Source organism: Anarrhichthys ocellatus, unplaced genomic scaffold (assembly GCF_004355925.1).
Source record: "Anarrhichthys ocellatus isolate YVR2014 unplaced genomic scaffold, GSC_Weel_1.0 scaffold10, whole genome shotgun sequence".
Lineage (NCBI taxonomy): Eukaryota > Metazoa > Chordata > Actinopteri > Perciformes > Anarhichadidae > Anarrhichthys > Anarrhichthys ocellatus.
Window position 1 is genome coordinate 5,293,933 of NW_022280040.1, and position 27,878 is coordinate 5,321,810.

Consider the following 27,878-nt stretch of genomic DNA (forward strand, 5'->3'; position numbering starts at 1 on the left):
CTGACAGACGCAGATACAACTGTTGATGGAAGCTTTTTATGTTGAAGTCTAATGTTTGGTTCCTGTTTTCCTCTTCGTTTCTCCCTCCTGTGTATGTGAGCAGGACTAACATCTGAAAAACGTGTTTTTGGTTTGATGCCAGAAATAAGGTCTGGGGTTAACGCAAGTTTAAGAGATTTTAACGTGTTGTTCTCTGACGTACAATAAGTCAGTGAATACCACACTCGTGAAATTTGAAGCTTTTACGTGTCTTGAATAAGGCAGTTGCTAACACGTGGCTAAATGAGACGACTAAACGCCAGCAGCCGTCATCCCTGCAGCACTCTCGGCTAGAATTGTATTCTATTTTATTTATCTAGTTTATATTTACCACCGTTAGATACCACTTTGATCTGCACTAACCTGCATGAAAGACAGATACAGTTTGACATAACATACCCGTAATAGCTACTTCAGATTTTTTTATATTTTCTGAAACTAACTGTGGTATTTCTACTTTATCTGATGTAAATTGTCCAAATACTTCTTCCATAACTGATGGGGCTGAATGGAAAGTCTCTTATGCGTGTCTGAGCATGGTGTAGAAGGGGAGTAGTGTTGGTCAGACAGGGTGCTCAGGGGGAGGGGACCATGGGGGAGGGATAGAATGAGTAACAGTTAAGGGGAGAGGGGGGTCAAATACAGCTGTGCTTAGTGACACTTTCGCGCAGGACGTCCCAGCGTCAGGGCTGAACTCCGTTATCTCGCCTCTCTTCATGGGCTGGAGCTTCACCGGGAACAGGCTGCCGTTGCAATTAAGAAACCACGCCTGCTGCTCTCTAATTCCCCTGATTTACAGTACTTATACTACTCTTCCCTGGAGCACGACCCATCTCCAGAGCTGCTCGACCAGAAAACTTCACATCCCCTGAAGGACTTTCTTTTTTTTTAATTGTTATTATCGCGAGAGCGTCGGCTGCATTACGATCCTGACCACTGCCGGGAGAAGGGCTGATAGTCCGGCGGTCACTCTCACTTTTTGTCGGGGGGAACACGCACAACACCAGCAATGGAGTACCTCGTGTTTTGTTTTGTGTTTTCATGCTGCGTGAAGTTTACAAGTAGCGTCTCCTCTACTGACACACCTCAACCTCTTGCGCCTATTCCCAAAGGTAAGAAACTTTTTCTCTCCCTCCTATTGTTTGCGCCGAACTCAAACTCCGCATATCCACCGCTAACTCCGCACGGAGCTTCATCAGAGTTTATTCAACACATCGTGAGACTACTGAATAATAATAATAATAAAAAAAAGTATTCTACCGCATGATGTTAATTAACTGTACAAGAGGTGCAGGTTGTCAAGCGTAACATGTAACATGAGCGTTAAAATGACATGATAATACAACATAAAAGAGCCGTCTGCTGTTTCTCACAATCCGGGTTTGCATTTGATGTTTGGCAGCGCCTTTTATGTGCACATGACAGGCTGGAAAACGTCCACTTGTTGACACTCGCTCTGGATGAAAGCCAGAACAGAAGGCACGATTTGCCATAAAAATCAGAATGCAGTAGTATTGGATTTTAACAGCAAACAAGCTATTAGGTGCTTGAGAAACAGAGGAGAGCTTGTAAAGCTGATGTAATTGAAGGCTGATGGAGCAGAGCCAAGTAGAACCTGCTCACGTGCTCAGATGTTGAGGCAGCCTACATGCAGTATAGGCTGCATGTGTAGGTCTAAAGCAGCCTGTTGTGTGTGTGTGTGTGTGTGTGTGTGTGCAGTTTTATTGACTTGTTGGCATGTCCCTCTTTGCTCAATTTCTCTAAATTACCCTCAGATCATTTCAGTTAAACGCAGCTCTTTTCACAGTCCCAGGGCTTCTAGTAAAGACCTGCAAACAACATCATAAGTGGGTACATACGTTTCTTTAATGCCAGTGTTGGTGTCAGACGTGTAGTGGGCTCGTGGTGTAAGTTAATTCTCAAAATCTGGTACTTTTTCTTTTAATGACGTATTTTGTTGTGGGGGAGGCAGTCCAGTATTAGGAAACAACAGCTGCCTTCAGCCTCCACGAGTCGGTTTTGTCCTCTGGTCTGGACTAACTGGGTGTCTCCCCACATATAGCCACATTAACTTCACCGGGGTTAACATGTTTGCCTGTGAAAGTCCTGTTAGTACACCTGGGGGTTGTATCAGGAGGTAAAAGCCATGAAGCTACTAAAAATATCAGGAATTGAATGCGAGGGAAATTTGCAGCTGTAAATGAAGGCTTTCATACTTTTATAAGGCCAAGCAAACTGAGTGCAGTGGAGATTTCATTTAATGACGCTAAGAGGTTATTATATAAAAGTATTTTAATTGCATTGGGTTTCATTAACCAAGATTTAACCAGGTGTCAGATTTACAGAGAAACCTTTAAAGTATATAATGAACTGCCCTTGCTACAATAGTTGATAAGAAAGAAGACTTCTTTTTAGAACAATAGAGGCATTTCAGGTTTGGATAGATTTGATTTGTGTAGGAAAAAGAGTGGTATAGTCAATATTTAGTTTAGCTGTGTTTCATTACCAAAGGAACATAAATGCACAGATGTTTCTGCAAATAACTCTTTCTGTGTGTAGAACAGCAATACGTGATCTCGACTAGTTTATAATTTCTTTATGTGAAATCATTCTCTAACTACTAAATACGTAGCAAAGCACTAAACAAGCCACTCCATCAACGTAACTCCATAAACAGTTTGCTGTTGAATTTTAAAATCACAACACCATAAACACATTGCATTACAATGCCTTGTATTCCAAAGCTTTAGATATTCTTTTGTTTTTCTTATTTTTCAAACCCAAATGGAAGCCTTTTGTTCTCGACTCAGACAAAGTGATAACACATGGGGTCTGTGTGGGTCGTAACATCTTTATTACACCTATTGTATCAAACATTGTACCTTTTAGGTGGGTCAAGACGCTGGTCATCATAGTGACAGGGTACTACAAAGCAGAGGTCGTGGATAGCAAGGAACCAATAAAAAGGCGAAACAGAATATTGCACACACCGGCTGTATAGAGTTATTTGTATTGAATGCCACCTGTGCAGACGTGGGGAGAGTGTTTCTCTGTTGGTTCAGACTTCACATTCTGATACCTCTCCGCCAACTCCTCTCTGAGACCACAACGACCCGCCAACGGGTGGAGCACAGGCTGAAACGGTGTGATTCAGCAACAAAAAGGGACGGTGGAATAAGGAATGCAGGCCTCTGCCCATTTCTCACCTATGCGCACCTTGCCAGTTGCTGTGAACAGCTGACGTGGCTGTCGGATTGTCGGTTTTGGAAAGTTACAAAAATTGGGCGGAGTAGAACCACCCCCCCCCCCCACTGTCCAGCCACCTGAAAGGAGCCTTTCACTTATTTCTGACAGACTGTGCGAACAGCACTTCTGAGTAACAGTAAGAGTATTTATTGGATTCTACTTTGAACTTTTTTAACTTGAAGATGCCACAATCTGAAAAAAGGTAAAAGCTTAGGTGATCTAAATGAGATCTGTTTTACATCAACACTATCTTACAGAGAGATGTTGACAGTTCCTTGGAAACAACTTTCTGACATTTACAAGGACACACTTCTGGGTGAGTGTGTGTGGGAGACGAAGATAAAGGCCATAAATCAGTATGATCTGCTCTGCGCCACTGTTTCATGGGCATCTTTAGATTAGACCTTTCCCAGACAACAACACTGACGTGTCAGCAGGGAGCATTTTATATAGAAGAAAAGGAAACTCCACCTCAAGTTGTACTTGCCTTATACTCTGTATCACAGCGCTCTCTATTGCATGTAATTCCAGTGTAACAAAGAAACAAACCCTGTTGGCAGGCCAGACCTGCAATCATGCCTTAGCACGTTGTTGCTTCAGCACCACAAGGTCGGTTCCCTGCCTTCTTTTCAGCCAAAGAAATGGATGCTGTTGTCTGTTTTTGTTTCTTAGCCGTCTGTGGTATTCTGCCAACTTTTGAATATATAAGTTGAGCAGGATATCAAGCGGATAGTTCCCATGATGCAATACTCAAGTGACATTTCAGCAAAGTTGTCAGAACTGGAACAAAAATCTCATTGTTCTACTTAACAAGCCATTTAAGTGGCCACCATGTGACAGTGTGAATTAACAGCTGTTGATCTTTGAAAGACCAATGTTGGCTGAGTCTTGAACTGAAACAGCTGACAGGGCGGACTGTTGAAATTGCCATGTATTGTCCAACTTGTAGAACTTTATTTATGTTTAAGTATGAGGGTACTGAGGCTGGAATATTTACTGTAACATATCAATGTGATACAGTTTTCAAAAGGAGAGAAATGGCTTCATGAAAATGACACCGTCACAGGAAAAAAAGAACTAGGCAGGACCAACTAGCAGCTCTTTACTAGGAAGTTTGCCTTCAGGTAACAGGTATTCCAATCATTTCAAATTAGTCTTTTTTAAGAGCCAGAGATTTCAGTTTGCACTTCGGATCCATTGAAGCCTGTTGAAATAAATCTGCTCGCTGAGGAGAACATGTATAGATGCTAAACCATGCACTTAGGGAGCAGAGCCCTCGCTGCTCATCTTTAAAGCCTTTCCAGGTAGAGACACAGGAGCCATTTCAAAGAAGCAGCATGTGGCTGTACATAAAAACGCTCGGCTCATAGATCCTTTACAGGAAACATTATCAAAATTGAATGGCCGATATCATAAAATTGTCTTCTGCTTTCCATTTACAGCAATTTCAGCACAAAAATTCAAGCACACGGTTTAAAACCTAAATTGTTAACCTCGAAATGCGTCACGTTGAATTAAACCAGTTCCTGTCAACAATGAAGGATTTAAAGCTCTTCAAAGGAAATGACCGCCCTAACTGTAACGCATGACATGAGCCAGATAATATTAGTTGCTTTTTTCTGCATTTGAGTTGTTTTTGTCGGGTAAAATAAATAAGCTATTCTTGTATCGAAATGACGTGACTGCAAAATTGTTTCCTGGCCCAGTGCTGGTGACATCATGCCACATCCTAAAGGCTCAAGTGCCTGTGGTTTGACGTCTGTAATTGAAAACACATCTATTTTCAGCAGACGGACTTAAACGCAGCCCGTGTGGTATGGAAATGGTGTGCTTTATCAATTATGTTGACTTTAAAACGTCGCTAGAAAATAAACTCCATTTTAGTTGTGGACAGCTAAGATAATGTCCGACTAAGCAACCTGTGAGCGTTATCCAGTTCCTTTGTGTATCCATCCCTCATATATGGTGACTACAGCTAGTTACAAACGCATGCATACTCACCTATAGCAACAATGGTATGTCTTCTGCCATTAGATATCAAGTGCTACTTCTGTGCCGAAGCCACTTGCAGTTGCATTCAAATTCTAACGCATTCTAAAGCTTTAAAATATTTAAATGTACCGTAGGTTGGGTAGCATCTATGTTTAGCTAAGGGCTGAGTTAAAGAAAGTTTTTTATATATCGTTCATATGTAAATATCTAATTCTTACAGAGAATTTACGGAGATGTAGACGAAGTTTCAGGTCATTGTTGAGCTGTCCGCCCCACAACTTTACTGTTTTGGTTCACTCTCACTGCTCTCACAGTGAAAGAGCTTTAAAAACACAGCATACACAGCCTGCTCAGCACCAAATGTCAGTTAAAGAGCCAGATATTTCCCCCCAGGAGTTGACAGAAAACCAAAAGCTAAAAGAATATTGGATTTACGTTTGCTAGGTGGCCAGAAACAGGACTCCAAATGAGTGATAAATGTTGTTCCATAACTGCTTGATGAGTAGATGAGCAGCTGCTAACAAAATCCCCATATCAAAATAAAAAGGTGCTCACAAACTATTCCCGCTGTCCTCAGATGGGCAAAAAGTGGTTTAATATCGCATGAAGCCTTTATTGACTACGCAGTGAACATTTGATGAAGTCCAGAGCGGGAGTGTTATTTTACAGTTGGATGAATAACACGTTTGCACTGTTGGTGAGATTAAACATCCTCCTGGTTCCAGCTGTGACCCAATTTTCCAATTCAAGCACCACTTGAATGCGATTCTGTTTTTCCAATGGAGGTGAACAACAACTTAAAGTTTAAGTAGAGAAAAATGTTGCCATCCAAACTGAAGTATTAAGCAGTGCCAGAGTTAAAGTAAGAACATGACACTTGCCCTTTTATCTTTTGCAAGATGGATGAGAATGACTGAGGAATGTTCTGCAGGTCTCTGTGGAGCGAGATACGCTCTGCTTCTGCTCTGATTAAGCCTGTTCACTGTCCAAAATATGGATTGGGACTTCTTCAAAATGCTCGTCTTCCCTTTACTGTTTTGAAAAGTAGGCCACTAACTTATTTGCCTCTTCATTTCTCTTTGCTAAGGTTTTATCTTTCACTTACATTGTCCATGTGTGACAGGTCTGTTTCCATTCGTATACCTGCCAACAGAATGTTGGCAAACGTAGAAATAACCTTTCACACAGAGCGGGAATGTTACGCGGCGAAGAAAGGGGCGTCATTTGTGAGCTTTCACACTGCGAATAAGAGGCATCCCCCTATCAGGTTGCATAGAACGGACATATTAAAAATGTAGTCTACAGCAGTGTGTCCCAAACTAAACATGTCTGGGGACCCACTTATTAAATATGCATGAGTATTTAAGCATACACAGCATACATGTTAAATACTTCATAATTGAGACCTAGAAGGGATTTTGGCTGAGTTAACACAATATATCTTTTTCATTTCCAGTCATTAACATATATATATATATATATATATTAAAGTAAATGTTATAAGTAGCCTACAATTATCAGGAATACGAACATTCAGCCACTTCAACATTGCATCGCTGTCGGTAATAATAGTTTTGATGTAAAAAACATTTATCACTGATATGTAAAGGCCTAAAACTGAACTACTTGCACTTTCCTTTGCCCGACACCGTTTGTGAACACTGTTTACTTAGATGAGCGAAATAGAAAGAACAGGTTTGTGTTCACTGTCCAGGACTGTCTCGTTAAAGAGGAAAGATCCTGTTATACTTAAGCTCAAGGCCAGGGAACAGTCCCATGATGGTGGTTTTCATTCTGCAGAAAATACTTACGTAAGCGTTGCCCCAGCCAGTGAGTCAGAACTTTTGCACGTCTTAGTGGGAAAGTTTACTTGACGGCTCGGCCCATGCGGTACAGGAAGAGACCGTTTGGCGTCCATGCAAAGCTACAGCAGCTCTGTCTGCGCTACATTCCGTTCCTCCAGTGGGCTGTTCATGCAGTACTGACAGGTTTCTGTGTTTACTCTGACTAGCCACTCATCCTCCAAAACCTTGGCTGTCTACAAACCTCTCCTTATGAGTGTTGCCAACATGCTTTGTTATCAATGTGATTGACATAAAAACACATCAGAGAACTGGAGGATTGGCATATGATGCAATGTTGTAGTTAGATTGGAAGGTAGGTTTCAAGCTATCGTTGTTTTTTTTCTCCTTGGGGATTCATTTGAACAATGAAGCAGTACGAGACAGCAAACCTTACCAAAACAAATCAATATACAGTCTGCATTTTGAATGAAAAGGGCAGACATCCAGACACTTTCTAAATAAGAGGCAAAGAGAAATCCGGTGAGACCTTACTACTTTCAATCATGTGAACTCCGAGATTGTTAACATAAATATAACAGTAAATGTGCATTTGAGTAATAAGTGGATGCAGATCATCCTGTGTAATATAGAATTAAATGTCATCTGCGTCGAAGGCTGTGATGGCATAAAGGATGGGTGGAAGTCAGATTGGGTGACGGAAAACCCGAACAAAATCTGGACTAATTGACGACCCCTAATTTAACATGATACGAAATATAGACATAAATCTTGGTTTGCCATAGAATTGGCAGATCATAACCACTCTCATGGTGTTTTGTGTTGTATTTAGAGACAATATGGCAACATCCAGAAATGGTTTCCTTCCACAGTTCACACGAGACCATCGTGAATCCTGATAGATTTTCTCCACCAAGATTTGTGTGTGGGAAACCCATGAAACAGATTTGCCGACATGTTTGAATAAAAACTTTAATCTAGGCAATAAAAGTCTGCCTCATGTCTTCTAAATCAAAAGGTGGTTTGCATCCCCAGGCTGAATTCTTGCTTGTTGAGATGCACCCATGTGACCTGCATGTTTAGGAAGGGCTGGGCCACACGTGGCTCCATAAGGTCAGGGCGAAGTCACCGAGCGGTAATTGGTGTAAGCTGTCGGCCCGTTTCTCCCCCGCGGCAAACGTCTTCCCTGACATCACGAGAAAGACAATGTTTTTGTTTTCAATGCGCATGCTAAAGCACTGCAGTAGTTTAGTGTTGTTAGACATTTTAAATCATACTACTGTAAGTGAACAGAGCAGGGATCACAACATGCAGCTCACCACAGGCTTGTATTGCACATATATATATATATATATATATATATATATATATATATACACTGGATATGAGTTTCTATTATGGGGACATAAGAGTTCACTGTATTTATTGCAAAGACATGTGTCTGGCTGTTATTAATAGAATGTTCCTGGAGGTTTCCAAATATTGCAAAAGAATTCCAGCAGAACATTCTACAGCACCAGTATACTCAGTGAGAACTGCATGCCGGACGGTCGAATAGTTCTGGAGACCTTTTTAAAGGTTTTTTTGTGTCTGTAATTACTATGAATGGCTTCTAGGAGAGATGGTCTTAAAAGTGTATGGAAATGTGTTTCCCAGATGTGGGACATACTCACGCCTGCTTTATGCTACATCATCCAAAGACAAGAGCACGGACACACCTATGTGGCTCAGGAGAGGCACCACTTCCCTCTGTGTGGTACTCATTTAGAAACCCAGGTCTGTGCTGTCTGTGTCTTGATGCTATTAGGGGTTAGAGGCAGAAACGATTTCACATCTGGTACAGAACTTCTGTGTCAGAGGAGAACTGGTATGGCTATTAGAGGCGCGACAGGGCCACAGCCAAGACTGGGATGAGAGAACGGCTGAGTCCCATTGACAGGAAATGGATAGAAGGACACTGCTTGTAATGTACTGTAGTGTGGGTGGGTGGGTGGGAAGTGGGTGATTTTGATTGTGCTGAAAAATAAGGATTTAGAATAGAACCTAGACTCTTGTATGCCCTGAGGATTTCATTAGTTAAAATAATCCCAAAAATTAAACATGAAAGGCATGTCTTGCACAGTTTAAGAGCTGGAATACAGAGTGCATTTTTGGGCCCTTTATATGGCCCTGCTATGTTCTCCTTCATACTTCCAATACTACTTGCAAAAGTCCAATAAATCATTTCACCAGGGTCGAGTGGAAAGTAGTGCTGTATATTAAATAGAAGGCAGATTGGCTCTTGAAACATGAAAAGCAGGATTTGTATTCAACTGGTCCTCTAAAACCATATTAAAATGCTATCAACAACATTGTTACAAACAACTGTTTTAATTTCCTTTTGGAAGCTGGAAATGAATGAGTACTCCGGCTTCATGCAATAATAGAGTTTGATGAACCGGATCGAGTGATCAAGTGGACCCCCAGTTGCTTTTACATAACACAGTGGGTGTAGTCTGCCTCTCTCTAGCTTCACGTGAGGCTACGGTGCTAGTTTGTGTTCGGTCTAACCCTTCCTCAAACCTCAGACGTCGGCACTCATGGCCACTGGAAATGTCCCGGAGGTTTGCGGGACTTCTTTTAACCCAGGACGAAAGAAATGTCAACGGAAGAATCCCAAGTTTAAGAATATGCTTCTGTTTTTGAATCAAATGAAACCTAGAGCCGATGTTCCTAATTTGAGATGTAGGTTTAGACTGCTAAACCAAATAGGAAGCAGTTTGTTGACATAGGTCTGAGGTTTACAAGGAGCTTGCTTCACAGAATGGGGAATCACAAACTCACTGTGTCTTTTAGCTGCAGGAGTAGAGCCGCACATCCCTATAATTTGGTAGACAAAAATCAGGTGATGACTTTATGAGTCGCAGCTTTTGGACTGAATGTAAGATTGTGGAAATTGCTTTATTTTGCAGAGAAATTGCTCGTCCTGACTGTTGCAACAGAGGAAACGGATGGCTTCCTGCGCTTTATGCAGTCTGCAAACTATTTCAAGTACACTGTGAAGGTAAGGTTTTCTCCTCATTTTCTAAAATGATGCCCACTAATGTGCAGTTTGTCCCGGCTAAGGATGCCCCACACACACACACACACACACACACACACACACACACACACACACACTCACTAAGCAGCCAAATGTTTCCAACACACACATCCCAAGATTGATTAGGCCTGTTAACGGGAACAATGGAGTGCAGCAAGCTGCAAAGACATCCATCTTAAAGGGATATTTCCTTAAAATGGGTCCAGAAATCCCCTCTGATTTTGAAACCAGTGGTAATAAAAACACTGGGTTTAAGTGCACCACCCGAAATTGTGTGGTCCTCAGCTTCAATGTGTGACCCAGCTGCACTTGTTTGTATTCAATCTCCTGCAGACACACACTTTCAAGCTACTCTGCTAGCTTTTTTGGGACACTTACTGAGACTTTTATAAATACGAGTTAATGATGTCATCTTCCTGTTATTCTTTGCTTGGTTATGCCGTTGCTTGGCGTGGATCTTTGTACAGCAAACCCACTGACACTACATTAGTAAACAAAGACGAACAGGGAGCTGATAATTTGACCGCAACTTAGGTTCTACCTCAGTTCTGCAGGAAACTCGGCCCATGTGGATCATCGGTATGCAGCTGCCTCAAACTCCAAGGCTTGCACTTTTATCTTCATCTCCCCACACAGCTGTGTGCTGTGTTATTTCAATCACAGGAACATTGTGTGGAACTGTATGAGCTGTTAAAATGTAACATAATTGCCCTGGTTTTCAAAGCAGCTTTATTTTCTTCTCATAGATATTAGTGGACACATCTTACTCCGCCCTATTCGAGGACAGTTCTTGGAAATGTCTCACATATTCAAAGTGATTTTTGTTTTCTCCCACTGGCAGAATTGCTAACTGGTTTTGAGAGATAAACAAAAGAAGAGTGAAGGACTTTAGACAGTGGGGATTGTTACAGTGCTGCTGGGCTGCCTTCTGGGCACGTTTGGTGTCAACGAGGCTCTGAAGCTTCATGTGTTCTGTCTCAGGTTTTGGGAATGGGAGAAACATGGAAAGGTGGTGACGTGGGTCGCTCCATCGGCGGAGGGCAAAAAGTCAGACTCCTGAAGGAGGCCATGGAGGCTCTGGCTCACCAGGAGGACCTTGTTGTCCTTTCCGTGGATAGGTATGTTGATGAACAAAGATATGTTATTGCTTTTTTTGTGTTTGTTCATCCCTTACAGTCATATTCCCAAGCGACATATTACCTTTAAATACTGTAGGAAGGTGAAGTGCCTCATTCTGATTCCAGATTTTTGCAACTAACAAGTAGAAGAAAGAAAAAAGACCAAATACTTTTTTTTTTCTTTGCTCACTTATGTGTGTTTGTTACTATTTTTAGAGATTGAGGTTTGCTCCAATTTAGGTTTCATTTAAAATATAGAACATTTCTTCAACAAGAAAGAGAGGCAACACACCTTTAATTGCTAAGTAGATGTATGAATTAAAAATTTAACTAATTTTGACAATCACAGACTGTAATAATTGCTATGAAAGTGACGCCTCCTCAGTGAGGTGCTTCTGCACAGTTCTAACCCCCCCTCCCACACACACATTCTTCTAAAGGCATTATTACAGAGCAAAGGCAAATATACGAGTGTCATTTTCACATGCAGGTAGCTGCAGTTTTCAAAGCCGATGGAAAGTTTTACCGAGTTAATGCGAGTGGTTTAGAATAATAACAGCTTTTGCACGCCATATTTCCTCAAATGGAGCAGAAGATGATGATACTTAGTGCACGATGTCACATGAATAATGTAAGCTATAATTGCTGTGCAAAGTTGTCACACCCTTGAAACAGGTAGTTGGATCGTTTCTTCCTTTAGAGTAAATAATTGTAGTGACAAACTGCACTTCATAGAAGAGGGAGCTATTCAAATGTGTTTTAAAATCTATAATCCTGCTGGTTTTCACAATGTTTGATTCAGTCACAATCTCACATTCTGTCCTACATGCAACTCCTTTCCCGAAAATGTAAGTGAAATTAAAATTCATTAACTGTGTTGTTGAGCTTCTGAGCGTGGGCTGAAATTCCTAAAATAAAATAAAAAAAGATTGCATGCAATTCAAAAGCCATATAACTCAAACGGAGACTTTAATTGTCATTCACAGCTAAAACATTTTCAGTCACTACGTACATTTGGAATTGGCGGAAATGTGTGATTTGTATAAAAGGGCTTTTGGGCTTTAAAATGGGAAATATAACCAGTTGAGTTAATGAGGTTAGCTTATTACCCAAACACCACACATTTGTAAAGGCAGTATGAAAAGGTGATGGTTCCCACTTTTAAATCCATTAGGTATGTTTCTCCTAATATCACAGTTCTGTTGTAGAAGCAAAGACATGAAGCAATCTTAGATGATAATGTAGGCAGCGAATGTAAGACAGTCCAGTTCACTCCCAAGCAACATCTGTCTTGATTATTTTTCACTTTTTAAGCATGATTAATGAGTTAACCAGAGACAGAGGGTAGTTGTATGAACATGTGTCGGCCAGATGTGGATACAGTAGAGCACACGGGCTTCTTCACCCATCTTTAAACTTCTCATTACATGTCTGACCGAGGTTGGCTTTCACTTTCCATGCAACCTTCTATAAATTGTGTGCATCTAACATAGAATTTCTTTTTGGATTGGTTTCCACATCCGAACAGATGTATTTGAATAGCAGCCTGCTTTAAAACAAGTCACCACGAGCCCTCTTTAAAGGATTAAGCACAGCACCGCTGTCTGTCACAGAACTGCGTGTTAATGTCTGTCAAAGCAGGACTCTCTTGGAAATACCTCACGGTACAATCCAGGACCACTTGCCTATACAAATGCTCACTCGTGAAGAATGTTCACTGTTTACATTTAAATGTTTATCCATCTCAAGCAAGTAGAAACCGAGGTTGTGAGTCAGAAGCAAGATAAAAAACAGACTTAAAGAAAGCTGTCAGACTGCCCCTGAAGAGGAAAGACGTGATAATGATCTGTTGTATTCTATCTTCACTCCTCCCTTACAGCTATGATCTTATCTTTTCTGGGGGACCAGAAGAGATTCTCAGGAAGTTCCAGCAAGCCAATCACAAAGTGTTTTTCGCGGCAGAGGGACTGGTATGGCCGGATAAGAAACTAGCTGACAAGTACCCCTCAATCCGCAGTGGCAAGCGCTACCTCAACTCTGGAGGTGGGTCTAACAGATTCTAAATATGATCAAAACATGTTTTGACCTGTTGAATCCCGTCCGTCATGGTGGCTGACAAGATACTGGCTGAACACATTGTTATGCCCGCCAGGTGTAAGCCTGGATGGAGGTTATGTGTTGGTCGTGTGTGTGTGACTGTGTGAGTGTGCAGCTCTGCTTACTCATCAATCTTGGATGCCGTGTTTGGCTATCCGCTAACTGATCTACCAGTCACACTGCTGTACCGCTGCTAAGCGGGCGGACAGCGACTTCGAGCCCATTGCGAATGTAACATAGCAGCACTGCTTGTTTTTTAATTTGAATAAAGCCTGTTACAGCACTAGTTGCATTCATCCAACCGCACAATACAGCAATAGTTGTTGCAGACCCACATGGCAGAGAACTGCACTCTACTGAGTGCACCTTTCTGGTTTGGATAATGCAAACGCCACCCTCAATTACGCAACCATCTGGTGACGAAAAGTAGATGTTAAATTGTCATCCTTGTCTAGGTGTATCCCTTATATGAACATAATATTTAGATTCCACAATCTAAAAGTTGATAACCATTTAATTTCTGTTATGTGCATAGCGATAGTATGTTGGGGTAGACTAGTGTTTGAGTAACCTGGAGGTTATCGCAGAACTCCTATGGGTGGGCATGGCTTTATACATGCCACCTTCAGCTGTCAAACTTTGAAGAGCTGCAGGCCTCGCTGGAATTCAGGGGGCTGAGCAGCTGTGCAGCAGGCTCAGTGTTTTTGCTCTAAAGAGTAAAATATAAAAAACACAAGACTTGTATTATTATCTCCTGTAAAATGGAAGTATATTTTTCCTGTAAACTGTTTACTTGAAGTATTTCCTGTCCAAGGTGGCAGAAGAACACTCGTGTGTACAGTATATTAGGCTAACTTCAAACTTCCTTTTCAACCATTTTTTTTACTATAGATTTCTTTAGTGGTCACTATTCTGAACTTCATATGAAGATGTTTCGAGGCATAATATGGTTGTGACATGAACTACATGAAAGATGCTCAATGAGGGACAAAAGTACTGAATATGTGTGTTTTACAAAAGGAACAACAGGACATGGCCAGTTGCAACCTGCCAGTCGATCAGGACACTGAATTACTGCTTTCCCTGCGGTCATCAGTCCGGTCTGACCTCCCACGTATTGGAGCCCAGCAGTCTCAGACCGATCACAGGCCATTTTTAGCACTCACTGTCATTGACATGACATGTGGATTTGTCTTGGCCCCCAGAATGTGCCACAGTTTGTATAAAATTGCAGGCTCTGTTTGTGTTCCTAAGGCCACCGCCCATGTGACCATTGGGGGAAAATTGTATGGCATCTGGACACACACACTGCTTTGTCAACGAGAGTGGAGTAATTCAGGGACGGAATCAAGATACAGTTTGATTAGGTATATTAAATCTGATCACAAAGCAAACGGATGGTGGTTGTAACAAGGGGCGTGGCAGCCATTAGGGCGAGCATGAAGCAAGAGCTATAAATTAAACAGTTTCTGTCAAAATAGACACACAGCAGAGCTATAAAAGAGAGAATTCTTTGCATTGGGTCAAAAAGGCATGCACTTCCCAGCACTCTCTCCAGGATTTTAAAGCCACTGATTTGAGGATACGCCACCGGCAATATGATTATCATAAAGTCTCAGAATGTCCTTCAACTTTTTTATTGCTACTGCCATTTAGATTATGTCATGTCTATCCAACGACTTGTTTACGAGATCTACGGCTTTGCTTTTTCTTTCCCTCTTTTTTTTTAATGATGGAATGCAAAACTCGGCACACCAGCGACATACCCAAACCCTGCAATCTGTCACTGTGGTCAGTGTCCTTGAGCAAGAGAAGGGAAAAGAGAAGATGGGAAAACTCGAGGAGAGATAGCCATGAGACTGTACATTTAGAGAGGGTGTGAGATATTGTACCGGCACACACCGTCGGGAGACAAATATAACGTACAGATTGCAGCTTTCTTACATCCCATTATCGCACTCCGTTCTATCTACAGACCGTGTGAAGAGAGATTGCCGGCCCATTTCTTGTGTGCTTTGGGTTAATCGCTCTGGCAGTATACTGTAATTGTCACCCAACAGTCTGTCCGGACCTTGTAAACGACTCTCGACCCTATACTTTACCGCTGGATGTGTTACATACTGTTTATTACTTGCAGGTATTATCGGCTATGCCCCATACATAAACAGAGTTGTTTCACAGTGGAACCTCCACGACAACGACGACGACCAGCTCTTCTATACCAAAATATACTTGGATCCTTTACAGCGAGTAAGTACCTTGTGTCAATACTTAGTATTAAAGTATATATTCCTATAAAACGGCTCTTGGATGACTAAGATATTCTTTTATATTTCAGCAAACTCTCAATATGACTCTGGACCACAAGTGCCAGATTTTCCAGAACCTGAATGGGGCCGTTGGTGAGAAATCACAGAAACCAATCTATATATTATATGCCAAAACTCAATTATTTTAAACCACAGTTTTCTGCTGGCTCTTGTAAGTAAAAATAAATGAAACCATGTTGTTTTGCTCACGTGCTGTGAACGATTAGATGATTTCAGAGAAGTTGTAAACTTGGAGATTTACCCCAGCGAGTTGAAAACCTCCTGAGCTCCGGCCCATGTGGCAAGTCGATTTTCATAACCTGGCCTGAGATGTCTCTTGTTCCTCTTTTTTGGCAGATGAAGTGCTTCTCAAGTTTGGAACAGACCGCGTACGAGTTAGAAACACAGTGTACGACTCGCTGCCAGTGGTCATCCACGGCAACGCAAACACCAAAGTGAGTAAGAAGCGATGTAGTCAGACACACCTAACAGAGCGTACTATGGCACAGCACAGACACGTTTAAGTTGATCAGCCTCATGGACAATAGCTTTGCGTCGAGTTATTCAACTCTTCTTTTCCATTTCTTTTAGATTTTCATCCAATGAGCATGAATCACCAAAGATTTCATTGCACTGCATGCATTCCCACACATTGAAGAAAATATACAAACTGTTGTGTGATACTTGCCAGTAATCCTGGCCAGGAAATCCAGCTCATTATGTCTATGGAGGATAGAGGTCTGGCCAAAGCTAGGCCACAATAATTCTGTCAATATGTCCCCCACTTTATTTTCGCAATGGCTCTCTGTAAATTAGAGTGATGGACTCAGCGAGTAGAAAAGCCGGATGTCTGTAAGATACCATCATCATTCCGGGAGAGTTTTTTCCTCACTGCACCGTCACCGCCCGTCTCTGGCCTTCGTTGGTAATGAACCAAACCATTGAGTCATTCTTCCCAGAGAATTAGTAGATCACAGAACCTCCGTTAGAGCAGGGGTTCCTACCATTAGAGCTTCTTCGCTAGATTCCTGACCATTAGTTGTACTTTTTCACAGTTTTCACGCTATGACCAGTCTGGTTACGAATACGTGATCACAGCGATAGTGTCTGCGATAAGAGATACTGAGAAGGGATAATTACACCAGATCATGAAGTCTCAATTCCACAAAGAGAGATATTTATAGCCTGTCGTCTTAAGTCTGACAAGTTATTCTGCCAGCTCACCTAGCTCCTCAATAAAAGAAGTGGATTGAATACCCGCAGTAACATTCCAAGGTATTCCAAACACATCATGATGAAGATCAAAGGGAGCCCTGCTCTGAATCACAGAAATATTTGGAGTTTTTGCTTATGCTGATATTAATCTTCTGTAACCTGGCATTCACCTGCTGAAATCTTTCCTTTACAGATGTACTTGAACTATTTGGCAAACTATGTCCCCGATACATGGAACTATGAGCACGGCTGTAGCCACTGTGATGACGACGTTGTGGACCTGTCCCAGTTAAAAGTAAGTTATTTTCTTAGTATTTCCTGTTCTCTTTTGTACATTTCTCAAATTGCTGCTATGGAAGGTTTGTATTGAGCCAACTCCTTGTGGACACAGGAAAAGAAAGAAACATTGCCTGGTTTTCCAGCATGAACCATCTATCTATCAGTGACTGTCTAGACAGTAGGAGTGGAGCCCAGCTTGTGATAATTCACCAGATATGCAAGACTGTTTGTGCTGCACACACTTCCTTTCCAACAATAATAGGATGTGTACCCGTTGGTCCTTTTGGACCCTTTTAAAAGAGCATAAGTGCCAGGGAAACTACTCGGGGAAGAGGAAGCAGTGCACTGCTGTGGTGCAGGATAAGGCTTCTGTGGTTTCCACAAGGGCTCATTTAAAGGGGAGTCACTGTTGACCAGCCTGCCTTTTAATGAGCTTCTCAGTGTGGGTTGTACCCGCAATAGAGTTATAGTGGTTATGCGAAAAATTTGTGGCAGAGTGCAGCCAAGGCTGGCGACGTATAGACAGCAGGAATGGCAAAAAGATTCGTCTGTGAGGCTGTGTCTGTTATGAAAACGTACTTCTCTCATTGCGAGCCAGTGAGGCATAGAAGAGTTCCCAGTTAGTCTATTCTATTATCGCTGTTTTTATCTACTTTGTTTCTGCAATTTAGTTTGGCATAAATCTGCCCAAAAGCGCAACAAAATTGGTCTCCGCAATCAAATTTGTATTAAAGTCTTGGCTCTACACGAACAGCACAATGTAAATCACAAAATGGGAGTCACGAACCCCTCAACGTTTACTCCGTCTCTGTCGGCTCCTTAAATAAATGTGCTTAAACAGTTTCACTGGAGCCGATTCAATACAAACCCAGCTACATGATAGGTATCTCTGTGAAAGTTGCTCTCAGTGACCTTCCGTAATGAACGAAGGAAATTGCTGCCTCTCGATAATAGGCAAGTTAGCGGAGAATCTCATTCTGCCGTGCCACTCTGCGTCCAGGCCTTTCTTGTGGGCGAAACCCAGAACACTGGCTGTCTAGCTTGGTTCTTCGTGGCCTTGCAAAGCGTGCTACTTCTACACTATACTGAGCAAGCCAGATCTCGTCACTACCTATTTTGTCTCTAAAGACCATGTGTTGCTGCTGTCTGCTTTAACACACACTTTAGTCGTTCCGTCCCCCGCCCTTTTTGCCACTCCTTTCCTTTCGCTGCCTGTCCGTGCTATGTCCATAACATCTTAGGTTCACATTGGCAAGATGCTCGGGTTCCCCCCCTTTTTTTGTGCCTGAGAAACAGTCATTGCGGAACACGCAAATTAGACGGTTGGGCTCAGATCCCTTTTCATCCCTGGCCCAGACCTTCGCTGTGAACTGGTCAAAAGGACGAGGAGACCAGACGGGCTTGTGTGGGCTGGAGCTGTCCTGGGAAAATGTTTCCTCCTCTCCTCTGAGTGTCGTGCTCTATTTCTCTTTATATATCTTCTTTGCCCCAACTGTCTGAGCCTTCATTTTGTACTGTCCTCACATCACACGAGAGACACACGTGGCAACCACAAAGAAACAAAAAGGCAAAGAAACATACTAATAGTTACTGGATGTAACTTACGTTCTATGAGTACAAAGAGGAGAAGAAGAGAGATGGTGAGAGATGCCGCGGACAAGAGACGTGAATCATGACCAGATTGTCATAGTTTATAAAAAATATCTAATATCAGTTACCTTACTTCAGTAACTATCAGCTGCCTGGATGTAACTCGAAAAACTTCCACCTCAATGTATTTGTTCTGCAATAGAGTCTGCATCACAGAGAAGCTACTAACGGACTAATAATAAATAGATAATAAACCCCTCTAACGCTGCATCCATGGCAACCCTCCCGTTCCACAGGAAACACTGAAGAATGCCGTCACGGACAACATCTGTTGCAACATCACTCTTTGCTTATGTCTAACGTAAAGTGTCAAATCATCCATGATTTATGTTAAACAGTGCGCCTTCTCCAAGACCTGTTGTGTGAAATAGTACTCATTTCTCTGCTCTCTGTTTACACAGGAGTATCCCAATGTGTTGGTTGGAGTATTCATCGAGCAGCCAACTCCATTTCTTCCTGAATTCTTCCAGCGGCTGCTGACCCTGGATTATCCCAAAGATAAACTCAACATTTTTATCCACAACAATGTGAGTATATGCAGCTGATCTAGATATCTACCCTGCATGGCCCCTTATACGTGGCTTCTAACCCATTAATATTGGCTCCCTGCTCAGGAGGTTTACCACGAGAAGCACATCCAGAAGTTCTGGGAAGAGAACCGAAATGTGTTCAGCTCTTTCAAGGTTGTGGGACCAGAAGAAAATCTGAGCCAAGGAGAGGCCAGGAACATGGGCATGTATGTCTCTACATCCGTCATCTCTCAGGACCTGTGGTTTGAAATGCAAAATTGATGAAACCAGTTGATGGGTGTTTTTGGCCCCAGTTGATCACAGCCAAAAGGAAAACTAGCATGTAAAATGATCTTTAAGCCTCTAGATGGTGCTTGCATGATTGGATTGACATAGCAGTCAAGTAAGTGTAATTCTTCCCTCTGAGTCATTCTCCATGAGATCCCTCTCTCATTGATCAGTGTTAGAGTAACTAGTCTGTTGTCACAGTGATAATTCAATCTGTGAGACCGCATCACAGAGATCCCATCTAAAGCACGGTACGCCTTAAAGCATTGTTAAGGACAGCCCTATAATGAAGAAGCCTCAGGTGTATTAGCAGTCTCTAATCTTCCTAAAATCACATTATCCACCAGAGGCCAAAAGACAAGTCAGTGAGCAGCCTGACTCTGCAATTAAAAATGACATCTTATACTTAGGAGTTAATGAATTCCACTATGTAACCGTGATTACTTCATTGAACTGTAATCAGCCCTGGATTGAATAATCACCGCTTCCTCTTTCATTAGGGATCTCTGCCGTAAGGATGCCACGTGCGACTACTACTTCAGCCTGGATACAGATGTGATGCTCACCAACAGACAGACACTGAAGCTCCTGATTGAGCAGAACAGGTAATCACATGGTAGCTAGAATAGAAACCGTGCCGGAGCTCATTCGACAAGCCTCCCTTGGTTGTTGTGATCGTTGCGGCAAAACTGCAGGAACATTATAGCCGAGTGAATAAAAGTTTTAAAAATAAGCCGCTCCGGTCCGGCTTCCCGTTTGTGCTCGGCCACATGGGAACAGCGAGAGAGTCTATGGCACTTACCCTGAAATGCCACTTTACATTATACCAAAAACATACAGGCAAACCCCTTGTTAAGAAACCTTCCCGTGAACTATGTCATTGTGGCTGTGGCGCTGCACTGTGACCTGGGAGTCACACGGCGTAAAACCCCTTCTAGGATATTTAAAGACAGCATGAGAATTCTCTGCTGGCACTGAAGTTGCGGGAGGAATATGCCAATCTATCGCAACTCAAAGAAAGCATTAGAATGTCGTAGCGCATCCATATCAAGCAGCACTGTGATTTAAGGCTCAAATATTTCTCTGTCTGCCCAGTTTATTTCATGGAAAAAGCAATCCCTTTCATTGTGGTTTGGGTTTGCTAAAAGAACAGCAATGGAAAAATCCAGTGTTACTGTATGCCATGCAAATTCAAAGAAATAGACCAGATTCTAGGTAAAAAAACAGCCTTCTGCAGCGAGCTGTTATCCTCTCTTGAATCCAGTTGTGCGTGATCTGCGACTCTGGTTTACATTATGCACTTCAACGATCTGCTGGTGACTTGGTAGTGATCATATCTTTCCACAGAGAGATTGGTCTCCTTGATGCAGCATCACTGCAAAGACCCAGTACATTAGGTGGCTGGCTTTCTGTGAGATGCCACTGACTTTTATCTGCTCTGACAGAGTTACCATCTCTCCACTCTGCCTCCTGCTTCCCTACAGGAAAATAATTGGCCCCCTTGTCACTCGTCACGGCAAGCTGTGGTCCAACTTCTGGGGAGCCTTGAGCCTGGATGGTTATTACGCTCGCTCTGAAGATTATGTCGACATTGTGCAGAGGAAACGTGTGTAAGTCACAAGTGCATTAAGGCCACACACACACACACACACACAGCAATGGCTTTGCATTTTTATGGTTCACACATTGGATCTCTCAGCGTGTCCATGACTAAAATAAATCTTGTCCTGTTGCGCTGAAGTGGTTCTCATCCACGTTTAGCCATAAACACCAACACACACACACGATGCCTTTATTATGAGCTACATCCTAGGATACATATGTGAACATGTCATTAAAGCCACAGTCAACCTGAGCGGAGATTTAGTGCTGGGCATCAAAGCCGTAGTGTGACATAAGTTGAAATGGCGACCAGATGGTGCAAAGGAGTAAAGCATTAATCCACCAAAGTGGAAACCACAGATTTAATCACCCGCGGGCCTGTTGGGGTGGGAGACAGTAAGGGATCAGGTCCTCGTCTATAGCAGCTCCTACTAGTTGGTCGGTGTGTGCGTGGGCGGAGAGGGTTGGGATCTGGAGATAGACTATAGTGCAAGTGGAATAGGCCGTAACAAACTGGGACAAAAAGACGGGAACATTTCAAACACACGCTTGTTGATAAATGCTTGTAATTATAATATTCAGGACACCTTTTAACACATTTGACATGCGCTGCCCTTATCGTAGTTCACCAATATGTTTTCCACCAACTCCTACCACACACACCTGTAGTCGTGGATGTCATGAGGATTACAATAAAAAGCAATCTCCTGCAGCACTCCAGGAACGCAAAGTTTACAGTAAAATGAGCACATTGTTTCTCCGTGTCTTGTCGTTTCTAGGGGTATGTGGAACATTCCTTTCATGGCACACGTATACCTCGTCAAGGGCACTGCTTTGAGGAAGGAACTGAAGGAGAGGAACCACTTTGTGCTGGAGAAACTAGACCCAGATATGGCTTTTTGTAGAAATGCCAGAGAAATGGTAAGAATACTCGACCGCCATCTTAATGGATTCATGCCTCGATAGTGTACACATCTTGTCACGTTGTAGTCTGCACTGTGTAGCGTCTATAATAACATGTCAGTATTAGGACACGTAGCCCCTGTAGGGGACGTATATACTAGGAAATGTAATTCTGTATTCACATAAAGAAAAGATTCACACAACGAGTTTAGAATCTTGATACTAAAAAAAGTTTACAGCTCAATGGAAACGTTGAAAAGAAGGGCAAGTATACGGGCATGAACCTCCTCCGTTTGTGGTTGCTCTATGGTGCGTTTCAGGTTATCTGCTCCCATGATCCTTCACTTTCTCTTGCCCGTATTGTCATGTGGCCACAGGCAGTGCAACCCGTTGCAATGCAATGTTTGTCTTGTCCGTTAAGTCTTTGTAATCTGTTCCTCCAGCTGTGTTTTATCTCACTGACATGTCACCTGTGCTCTAAACTAAACATCTGCCATGTCTGATCCAAACTTGGCGTGCTTTTGGATTGCTTGGCCTTTTTTTTCCCCCAGCATGCATTCCTCCCATGTTAACCCACGAAAACATCAGCTTCAGAGGGACCCTTGCTACTTGTTCATGCAGGCATTTGTTCTTCTCCTCCTGAGTTGCTTTATATGCGACACATATATATATATATTTCACCTGTCACCCCGTCTGTTAATCTGAAACAGTAATTTATGTTATTCTATTTACATGATGCTTCTCCTTCATTTTAGACCAGTCACAGAGAAAAAGACTCCCCTTCTCCGGAATCATTCCATATGCTCAGGCCCCCAAAGGTTTCCATTTGTTTTGATATATATTGGTGGAATTCATAAAATGGAATATTGATTTTCTGTCTATGCTGCTGCCTATATCCTTACGTAAAAAAAAAAAAAATCAGGATGTCTGGCAGATCTTTGGAAATTGATGTTTGATTTTTTTGCTTTAGTTCAGGTCTAAAGTCAGATATTTGTTGAAGCTAGATAAAGAAAAATGCCTGTTTTTTTAACAATACATGAGGAGATCAAGAAAGATAAAGAAGGTTGGAGAGTGGATTCACATGCAAGTCCCCTGTCCTGATGCTTTACTCCAAATGGCCAAACCTTCCAGGAAACGCGTGTAACCATCTGCTCCCTCCAAACACACCGACTGATCTCAGACTAGGCTCCAACAATATTTATTTTCACTCACGGAAACCATCTGGACTAAATCACAGCTTTCATAATATGCGTTTGTGCATTAGCAAATTCAAAACTCGCACCAGGATTTAGCTAAATTACTTGTAATTTGTCTGCTTTTCCCCTCACAAAGCCTAGTCTGATAGTGAGTCCAAATCCAGCCCAACACAGCACCCCTCCCCCCCCCTCCCCCCCGCTTCACTGTAAAGGAAATGTCATTTCTGGACTTGCTTTATCCCAAGCTGCCCAACACCCCTCTATCCCTGTTCTACCACTCCTCTCACCTCACTGCCCCCCTCCCCTGTTCCCAACCCACCGACATCTTGCAGCCCCTCCCTCCCACCACCCATAAATAATCTTAGATTATTTATATGGTATTCGTGTCTGTTTTGGTTCTTCGTTGACCCTAATTGATTTAAGTGTGTTAAAACACACTTGAATCGCACTTTATTTCCTCATTTTTTTGGGGCAAATGAAGCTTTGAAGTAGTTTGCCACAGGTAACGCTTTGTCAGTTTATATGCCAGTGCTAATTGATGAGTGTTGAAGTCGTAAACAGTCTCAATAATTATGACCTGCCGTGTGTTGATGTGCATATATTATGGCTCTGCAGACATGGATCTGTTAGAAATCCTGCCAGTGAGACATTAAAAAGATTTCAACTTTTTGTGGAACTGACTGAACTTTTCCCGTTTGCCGCAGGGAGTCTTCATGTACATAACAAACCGGCACGACTTTGGGAGGCTCATCTCCACAGCCAATTATAACGTTTCTCATTATAACAATGACTTGTGGCAGATATTTGAAAACCCCGTGGTAAGTCATTATGATCTCTCATCATTGTACGTACACAAAGAAAAGCCATTGTTTTTTTTTGTCTGAATAGCTGAGATAAACAGCAGCCACCTGTAAAGGTTATTAGCCATAATGGAAGGATTAGAGATGCGGGACGATTTTGTCGTAATGACCTCAGCGTGATAAGACTCCTGACTGATAAGGCTTTGTGATTTACTACTGTATTTGGCATGCTGGGACCTGCCCTGTGGGAGAGGGGATTAACTCTGAGGTATGTAGGTCAGCAAACAATCCGAAAAAAAATGGCAACTAATCTAAAATGATTTATCCTTACAGGACTGGAAGGAGAAATACATCCACCAAAACTACACTCAAATCTTCACTGAGAACAACATGGAGGAGGTTTGTATTAAGCATGTGTGTGTATCTGCATGTGTGTGTTGGAGATACAGACAGAGACGGTGAAAGAGAATGACCACGCAGGACAGAAACCTCCACATCTGTTTTTAACATACCTCGTACTACATTACAGTCACTGCAGCTCGAGGTGAAGGTGTGACTCTGTTCTCAGCGGTCTCTTTGTGTCTGTGTGTGTGTGTGTTGCAGCCGTGTCCAGATGTGTTCTGGTTCCCAGTCTTCTCAGAGAAGGCCTGTGATGAAATAGTGGAGGAGATGGAGCACTTCGGTTCATGGTCTGGAGGCAAACATGAGGTCAGTACTGTTAGCTCAGGTTTACTGAACACAAGAGCTGGAGTCAACACACTGCAGGCACACGTGCATTTCTTTGCTAACAGCTCTGTGAGGCTATGCTAACACACTCACAGGGGCAACTCTAACATCTTAACAGGTATAAAAGGTATAATGTCAACGTGTAACAAATGTTTTTCATTTGCTGAATTAACGGAAGCTTTCTTTTTCAAATTAAATTCTATTATCTCTCAACAAATGAATTATTTTAGTGCTAAATAACACCTTTCTAAAGTTGGTGACAATAGGTTGCTCAACTATTTTCCTGCCACGGTTTCACACAGGCAGCACAGTTGGAAACACCAGGGCACATTTTCTCAACCCCATTTGCTGTAATTTATTCAGCAGGCATTAAAAACATACACTACTTTGAAATTGCCTGAGTTAGATAATTATCACTGGATGAAGCCTTGTATGTCTCCTTGTGGTTAAGTGTTTGTTGTAATTATTCCAACCCAGACACCAAGAGAAGGGAAATAATCCCACATGTTGCCTTGTAAACTTAATTGTAACAGCCATGTCTTTGATGTCTGAGCTCTTACTTTCAAAATACCTTTCACACCATGTCATGGAGGGGGGGGCAAATGTTAGCCAGATGTAGGGGGTAGTAGGTACTTTCTTGCATTTTGATGTCATAATTTTGTGAAGACATGCACACATGAGTGGTGTTCAGGGTACTTGTACACACATGCTAAATTTTATTATCATTCTTTCCAGGTCCATAGTTTGAATATAACCAAATAAATGGTTATGATGTTGTGTTTTATGTTAATGGTGTCTATTTCATGTGGCCTGTTTTATGTAGTTTGAAATTGGTAATTAATGTGTCTAAGAAAGTTTGTCTGGGAGACTAAATATGTACAGATACTTTGACTGGCTCTGGGTAAAGGCTGAGCTGGATGGCTCATTAAGCCTCATGCAGGAAGACAACAGTGCAGCCTGCGGTGTTAAAAACAGACACACACAAGCACACACACACACAAGCACACAGACGCGTCGTCATTACACTCTGCGTTCGGACCACATTCGAGGACGGTGGGTCATTTGTTCCGTCGTCACTCACACCGCATCGTGCTTTATTTTCCTCTACTTTCTCTCAGGACAAGCGGATCTCCGGCGGCTACGAGACCGTGCCCACGGACGACATTCATATGAGGCAAATCGGCTACGACAAAGAGTGGCTGCACTTCATCCGGGAGTTCATATCGCCCATCACGTTAAAGGTTTACTCTGGCTACTTCACTAAGGTCAGTGTGAACTCGTGGAGGAATAGAAGAAAGATAAACACCACCTCCATTTGCCCCCAAATCTAAAAATTGAAGTTACCTCTTTCCATGGAACCTGTTTTTACATGTGAAGTATGTGAATGAACAGTGGCTGAGAGCTTTTCCATTGAATATGATCAATGATACACTGACTGTCAGCTAACTTGATGTATTCATGCACTTCATCACAGGGTTACTCAATAATGAACTTTGTGGTAAAATACACACCTGAGAGGCAAGCGTACCTGAGGCCCCATCACGACTCCTCCACCTTCACCATCAACATTGCCCTCAATAACAAAGACACAGACTTTCAGGTAAGGACTTGTCCTGAGGGAGATGCATCGCATACGGTGCAATACCTCAATCCATCAAATTTGATTACAGCATCTTCCTACTATCCTTGATAACCCTGTTGACTTGTTGCGACGACCATTAATCTAACACTCAAATTAAAATATTGACCATTATCTTTGCCTTTTCTATCAGGGTGGGGGTTGCCGTTTCCATAGGTACAACTGCTCCTTAAATTCACCCCGGAAAGGCTGGAGCTTCATGCACCCGGGACGGCTGACTCACCTCCACGAAGGCCTGCCCACCACCAACGGCACCCGCTACATCGCAGTGTCCTTCATCGATCCCTGAGCTGATCCCATTATTCTGTGAATGAGTCTTTTCACTTCGCTTTGCTTTCTTTTCCCCGTCATGTTTGTTTTGTTCCGTGTCCCAGATGTTTTGCTGAAGCTATTCTTTTTTTTTTTTTTTTTTTACAAAACCAGAGCTTTAAAAGGAATAAATGATTGCATGAAAGGGATCTCTGTCAAACAGAGTGTAGATGGGAAAGGAAAGTAATTCACACTTTTAGGGTACACAACTGTGCCACACTCATTTCAGATTATTCTTTTAATTCTGAACCAACAACCGGTGTGGAATAATTGGTGCTGTAGCTTACCCGGATTTTCACATTAGTAATTTACAGTGTCATAACTTTGCTAGTGTTTAGCTGTACCATGCTAGCATGCACAGACATTTGTGTTTCAGGTAAAATGTCACTGAAGACATTTATACTATAAAAAACCAGTCACTTATCAACACTCCACAATTCTGCATTTGAGATTGAAGTAAATATTTGTTTGAGTGCAACTGTTTCTCTTCCATGAAACAGTTTGGATTATATTTGTGATTTAAAGTTTGATACGTGTCCCGAGATGAATAAATCGAATTTTGGAATTTTGCACACCAGAAAAGCAAGACAGCAGAATTCAATATGAATTATGTTTGAATGAAGTTCAATGTTCTCTTTTACTTGAAATATTTCTCGTCCTCTTTTATTGGAAACTGGTAACATTCATTTGCTTTCCTGAAGACATGTCTGCGATATTTTTCTGAGAGATGTGTATGAATGGATTTCGAAACTCAGCAAGTTGTTTAACTTATTGTCAAAATGTAATAAAAAAGAAAAAGTCTTTATAAAAAAAAAAAATCTTTTCTCATTTACCATTCTGATAATTATTGATTTTGCATTGAAAGCAAACAATAGTTTTATCTACACACTGCTTACAGTGACTCAACAACTCAGCGTCTTCTTTTGTTGATACTTCTGGCAGAAGGAAGGCAGAGTCTGGAAAAGATCACTCTCTCCGCCACAGACAGCCTTTCATTGTGTATCAGTTCATCTGTCGGGTTGTTCTCTGCGGAACACGTCACATGTAGAAACAATCAGGCCGGGTCTGACTGCAGGG

At 42.1% G+C, this 27,878-nt stretch overlaps 1 protein-coding gene across 2 annotated transcripts; it reads left to right on the forward strand.

Moving 5' to 3' along the window:
• Positions 1 to 714: 714 nt before the first annotated feature.
• Positions 715 to 27,878, forward strand: plod2 (procollagen-lysine, 2-oxoglutarate 5-dioxygenase 2). 2 transcript variants are annotated; one of them, XM_031850172.1, is made up of 20 exons: positions 715 to 1,151; positions 10,031 to 10,122; positions 11,143 to 11,279; positions 13,159 to 13,322; positions 15,514 to 15,626; positions 15,715 to 15,778; positions 16,043 to 16,140; positions 17,094 to 17,195; positions 19,231 to 19,356; positions 19,444 to 19,565; positions 20,127 to 20,231; positions 21,111 to 21,236; positions 22,008 to 22,149; positions 22,887 to 22,949; positions 24,032 to 24,145; positions 24,461 to 24,526; positions 24,731 to 24,835; positions 25,972 to 26,118; positions 26,328 to 26,453; positions 26,626 to 27,878. In XM_031850172.1, the coding sequence occupies exons 1-20, from the start codon at positions 1,049 to 1,051 to the stop codon at positions 26,779 to 26,781; spliced, it is 2,271 nt and encodes a 756-aa protein (XP_031706032.1). In that variant the 5' UTR covers positions 715 to 1,048; the 3' UTR covers positions 26,782 to 27,878. The 2 variants fall into 2 exon arrangements, with proteins under 2 accessions (XP_031706032.1, XP_031706033.1); XM_031850173.1 differs by lacking the exon at positions 22,887 to 22,949.

Coding starts and splice junctions, on each gene's coding strand:
- plod2 (XM_031850172.1), top strand. CDS start 1,049: ATGGAGTACCTCGTGTTTTGTTTTGTGTTTTCATGCTGCGTGAAGTTT. Junction 10,123..11,142: donor ATTTCAAGTACACTGTGAAG/GTAAGGTTTTCT, acceptor GTTCTGTCTCAG/GTTTTGGGAATGGGAGAAAC. Junction 13,323..15,513: donor GCGCTACCTCAACTCTGGAG/GTGGGTCTAACA, acceptor TATTACTTGCAG/GTATTATCGGCTATGCCCCA.